Source organism: Myotis nattereri (assembly GCF_964212035.1).
Source record: "Myotis nattereri genome assembly, chromosome: X".
Classification (NCBI taxonomy): Eukaryota; Metazoa; Chordata; class Mammalia; order Chiroptera; family Vespertilionidae; genus Myotis; species Myotis nattereri.
Genome location: NC_138078.1, coordinates 16,271,564 through 16,277,563, shown reverse-complemented (window position 1 = coordinate 16,277,563; position 6,000 = coordinate 16,271,564). Strand labels below are relative to the sequence as shown.

General features: G+C 40.4%; 1 protein-coding gene across 1 annotated transcript in view; it reads right to left on the bottom strand.

The window, feature by feature from the left end:
- Positions 1-2,723: 2,723 nt before the first annotated feature.
- The window catches only part of PDK3 (pyruvate dehydrogenase kinase 3), a 68,573-nt gene continuing 65,296 nt past the window's right edge, over positions 2,724-6,000 (bottom strand). Inside the window, exon 12 of the mRNA XM_081115156.1 lies at positions 2,724-4,852. Within this exon, the coding sequence (XP_080971282.1) occupies positions 4,822-4,852 (31 nt within the window). The 3' untranslated portion in view covers positions 2,724-4,821. The remainder of the gene's footprint in view (positions 4,853-6,000) is intronic.

Sequence of the window (6,000 nt, the reverse complement as noted above, 5' to 3'; positions counted from 1 at the left end):
CAAAGTTAATGTTTAAGCACCCAGGCCACTGGGAAAGATGGCAGAATAAATGCATGTTTATCTAAGTGCTCCTGCCCTTTCAATACACTCAACCAAAAACTGAAAAAGCTGCCTATAATGAAACTAATAAAAGCTACCACCACATACCAAAGAGTCGAGGGGAGTGTCTGACAGATCCAATGAAGTTGGGGACTCATCAAAGGAAGGTTCTTGAATTTGTCAAGCAAGCCACAGTTGCTGGGCTGTTCCTGAGAGCATTCCGAAGGACTCTCTACCAATCATTTCTTCTGAACTTGGAGAAACAAGGACTAGCGGCAGGCAGGAGAAGCTGAATGCATACTGTATGGGTGCACTTCCAAAAGCAAACCTAAGAGGGGAGGTTGATCTCAGATGCACCATTTGTGTGCAGTGGAGAGAAACTAACTCAGGAGCCACAAATGCTGACTACACTAAGTCCTCACTGAGCGTCATTGATAGGGTCTTTGGCTTGACGTGAAACGATGTGAAACAAAAGCAATTTTCCCATAGGCTAACTGATATCAACAAGAGCTAAGTTCCTACGGTATCTCACTAATGTTATAATGAAACGATGTTATTCGAGGACCTGCTGTACGTAGACTCCCGCAGAGCCTAAGTACGAACCCACTGCACTCCTGCTAGTGCGACATCTAGCAGAAATGGGGAAAGTCAAGGGGAATCCCTCTTCTTCAGTGGGACATGGCTACTCCTGGGCAGAGGATCTCACAGTGTCCACGAAAGGCACTCACAGACAACATGGCCCAAGGGGGCTTTGATGCATTCCCTGTTCCCCCATATCCAGAGAGCAGAATGAAAAGCAAAACAACAGCCTCATCATTAGAGACCATCAAGATCTGGCCTTACAGTTCAAGTGCTAAGGTGATCATTCAAACTCTTCTTACTTGAGAAAGGAGTCAAGGAGGATTTCTCCATACTCTTCTTGGGCAGGCAGAACTGGTCCCATGCAATGAAGAATAATAAGCAGAAAAGGCCGTCATACTTGTGCCACAATAACGGAGCAAAGCAACACAGAAGAAAAGGAATGAATGAAACAAAAGACAGATAAACATACTGTGGAAAGAGAATGATTTCAGAAACCCCAACAATGTAGACAACAGAGCTCAGCCTCCAAAGTAACAGAAGAAGGAGCCAAAGAGGACAACATGATGAGAGAAAAAAGCTGGTAGGGCTAAGGAAAGAAACAGAGAAAAAAATCAACTCAGGGCAGAAGTGAAAGCCACATTGCAAGCATCAAGACCTAGGATCAACACTACAGAAAACGGAGTCAGTGAGATGGAAGGTTGGGAGCAGAGAAAGAAATCCCACCGTAGGAAAAAAGACAAGGAGTCGACAGTGATGGAATGAAAGATAAATGTGAAGGACAGTTAACAGAGAGCCAATGCTGGTACAAACTTGAAGAGAACAAATAAACCAGTGAGAAATAGTCAAACCCGGCTGGTGTGGCTCAATTGTTGAGCATCAACCCATGAACCAGGAGGTCAAGGCACATGCCCGAGTTGCAGGCTCACTCCCCAGTAGGGGGCGCGCAGGAGGCAGCCAATCAATTATTCTCTCATCGCTGATGTTTCTAACTCTCTCCTTCTCTCTTCCTCTCTAAAGTAAATAAAAATATTTTTTTTAAAAGAAATACTGTTAGGCCCAAATGTCAATATCTAATGCTCATTGAGAACCAGAAAAAGCCAACAGATGACTGTCAACTCTGAGACATACTCGAATGAAGTTACTGAATTCGAGAATAAACAAGAAATCACAAGTACCGCAGACAATCAAGCAGGTCATCTAGCAAAGGGGATGAAAGATCTAGACTTGGCTCAGTACCAGCAGACACTAGAAGACAATAAAGTGAGGTGCCCAAAGAATGGAGGGACAAAGGATGTGACCCAAGAACCTGAGAGGCAGCCAAGTTACTGAACATAAGGAACTGTAACATTCGTAAATAAGCCAGAAAATCTAAATGAAGCTGCAACCAGTCCTCCAAAAGATAAAACCATCAACTCTCAAATGAGGAGTCTTTGTGTGACTGGCTGGCAGAGACCACAGAGTTCATTCAAACATAAAATTAAATCTAAATAACTCTAGCAATTACCGACTGCCTTGCACTTTAAGTTGACTGTCTTCCTCGGTGAAAGTTGCCAAATCTATTCGATTGGCTCCTCTAACTAACCATGCCAAAATGAAAACTGAATGGAATTCTCTTGCACTATAGAAAAACTGGTTTCTATCTTCTCCACACACTCAAAAAAGGATAATACTAACTACCTGGTGCATTGTTGAGTGTATAGGTCTAGGAATAAGGAGACCCATTACTCTCTTTGGTTTTTTCCATTCACTTACCATGCCACTTGGCAAACACTGCACTGCTTTGGGACTCATGAAAAACAGAGATAATGCCTGCATGGTCCACCTCATGGCACGGTAAGGATCAAGGGATGCTCTATGTGAGTGAAAGTTCTTTGGAATCTACAAGCAAGGCCATAAAACCATGCCACTCGGTTGGATGGAAATAAACCACTGTATTAAGGAGTCAAAATGAATATTTAAAGACAAAAAAAGGATCAGAAACCTTCTGTGGATCCATCCCTACTTCTTTTCTTTCATCTCTCTACATTTCAAGGTCACTGCTTAGCACTATGAATAGGAAATTCAGTACCTCCACAGCTCTTGAATGGAACGATTTTTAATTTGGAAACAAAAGCTAGCTTAAGAATTTAAAGATGTTGCCCTCCACCCAAGGTTAATGTCTCTCAATTTGCATTCCTTCATTCCACTAATATTTATTAAGCACCTACTATGTGCCTGGCACTGTTCCAAATAGTAGACAGTCTCTAAATACTTAAAATAAAATCAAGTCAATGAAATCCAAACAATAGAATTGAGGGAACTAAATGAATTTCGCAGGAAAGGGGTCAATGCCTATTTATATTACAACTTATAGATAGACATCTGACCATTTGCTCAGAAACAAACCCATCAAACAGCCAACGGGATGCACGGAAGTTCAAAGAATCATGCATAGCCAACAAAAACAATAAATGAATATTGGGTCACTAAACTGTGAGAATGCCAGATGTTCCTGAAACTCTGCTCATGGTTACGTTGGGAGCAAAGTTAAATTCTTAATGCAGAAAACAAATAGGAGGCAAGATTGTACTTGGGTCAGATGGATATGAGTCAACTAGAAAACATATTAGTAAAGGACTACCAATGAAGTCACTAAAACATTGGAAAAAATCTTTTCTTTTGGAAAAGATCGGTAAAGGGAGGAATGTGAGAGGATTTCCCATACCCTATCTTCCATCTTCAACCTTTACACGGATCTTGCTGTAAGGGCATCACAATCAAAGGGCATGCCTCAAGCACAGTGAAACAGAACAAGGCAGGAGTATGTTAGAAATAGTGGCCTAGGAAGATACTCATATACTATCTAACATGTATAAGGAAGCCAGGGCTTTTAACTGCAAAGAACCACTATTTCTACATTTTTTTACACAAGGAAATAATCCGGTGGAAAAGCCCTATCCCAAGACACTGACTCAGCCTCCATAAAGACCATCTTGTCATTCCTGTCTTGGATGTACAGTGGCCTTTCTTCTACCTAACTGATTATGACGTCTCTGATGAGATCCTCTGAGGATGGAAGACATGAGCGAGTTCTTTCTAAAGATGAAGGGAACTAGGGCATAATGAAATGAAAGAAACACACCCCGTGAAGCTATGTAAGTGGCGGGTTGTAATCCGGACTCTCCGATAGCTTCTACTTCTATGGGGCAATAATAACGGCTCCTTTTCCCTCACCTTAAGTCCTCTGCCAATTCCAACTCTCAGCCAAAAGCAAACGATTGTGAAAATCAGATCGGCAATTCTAACACTGGCTAAAATTCATGAAAATGAAAATGATGAAGATGTAGGGCATTTTCCAAAATAAAGTAGAAAGAACTTTACCCTTAGTCTATTTTACAATTAGTGAAGTACATCACACAAGGACTTCCAATTCCTTAGGAAACTACAAAGCAGTATCATATGACAAAGGTACAGTATTAGGTTAGTAGAAAGTTTACATAAGCATAAAAGCTCTACTTCCCACTCTTTACAAACTTGACAGTGACCAGAAGGTAGTTTTTCACTTAAGATCTTTGAAGCCAAGCAATTAAGTGAAAAATTCCAAGACAACTTCTGGAACGGCTTAATGGACATAATAGAAGCATATACGTGGATTTTAAAATAAAACAAATGCATCAAAGACTAAACGTGGAATACACACACCTCACAATGAGAATACGATCAGATGGCAGAAGGCAAAACTCTCCATCAGAGAGCGAGGAGTGATGCATGTGAGAAGGGCCCTGGGATTGAATTATCGCTCAGCTAATGTCTTCAATTCCCCAGGCCTTAGTCAGTGGTTTGGGACAAACATGGTATTTGGTCACAAAGTACAACAGTGGAGATCTGTATCTGGGATGAGGAGGGAGCTTAGAACCCTGGGGACACTGTAGACATTTGACTCTATGATAATGAGGAGAGAGGTATGAGGACACGAGAGCGCTCACGAGGCTCTGTGCTCTCTTATGACAGGCACCAACCAAATCACAACATACTATAAAGGTACTCAATTTACTACGCTAGTTGGAAGATCTGAAGTAGCTACATGGAAGTTCCTCTGGGAAAGGTCCAGTACTGGAGTAACTATGGTGTCACACTCAGAGTTGGTAGAGGAAAGGAGCTCAGAGGTTGACTTGCGGAAGATGATCTTTCTTCACAGAGAGGACCAGAGCATTCAGTTCTCTAGAAAGTTCTATTAGTCTTGATCTTGTCTCTACAAAGAAAATAACGGGAAAATCCATAGTGAGTTTATGAGTATAACCTTCTCTATTTTAACCAAGACTTACTCAGTGTTTACTTAGAGTGATAATTAAAAGATATTTGCCTTATCTCAGAATTATTCTCTATCGTTACTACAGAAAAAAGAATTGCCATTTAATTACCTATATATACTTTACTCTCAGTTAAAAACCTGAGTAGAAATGAGGAATGACTGCTAGCAAGTACAGGGTTTCTTTTGGGGGAGATGAAAATTTTCTAAAATCAGGGAGTGGTGAGGGCCACACAACTCTGTGAATGTACTAAATACCACCGAATTGTATGCTTTAAAAGGGTGAATTTTATGGTATATGAATTATATCAATAGAACTGTTAAAAGCCTGGTTAGAGAATAAGTTTTCTTAGAATTTCTCATTCACCTAGTGAATACTTCCCCAAGATTATCCTACTTGTATGATTTAACAATTTAAATTGTCAGGCTAACCATTTTAGCATTTTAAAAATTGTCTTTTGCTAAAATATGTTTGTCTAACACTACATTAGAAATTATAGTGCTGAACAGTGTTGTATACTAATTAAGCACAACTTTTTAAAAAGTATATTTTATTGATTTTTTACAGAGAGGAAGGGAGAGGGATAGAGAGTCAGAAACATCGATGAGAGAGAAACATCAATCAGCTGCCTCCTGCACACCGATGCTCTACCCACTGAGCCAAACCAGCCAGGGCTAATTAAGCACATCTGAATTAGTATACAACCTCTAAACTGTTTAGCTTTAAAACTGCCTTTAAAACAATAGTCAACTAAAGCCATCTCTTTACAATTCAAATGGATGTTATTTTAAAAGACTGCTTCTATACTACTCAACAACTCCCCCATCAGAGCAATAGTTTGAATTAATTGGTCACACTGATGCCCAACACACTACCTGGCTTACATACAGGCTGAGAAGGGAATCAAAGGAAATTGATCCAGGTGTATTAAGGTGATGTAGCTTAATCTTGGCCAGTAGTGGTGGTGATGGTGGTGGTGGTGTGTATGTATGTGTGTGTATACATAGGCATAACCACCTATGTGCTTGCACTCACTTGCACAAACCAAACTCCTCTAAATTTTATCGTTTGAGGTTAAGTGACCAGTCTC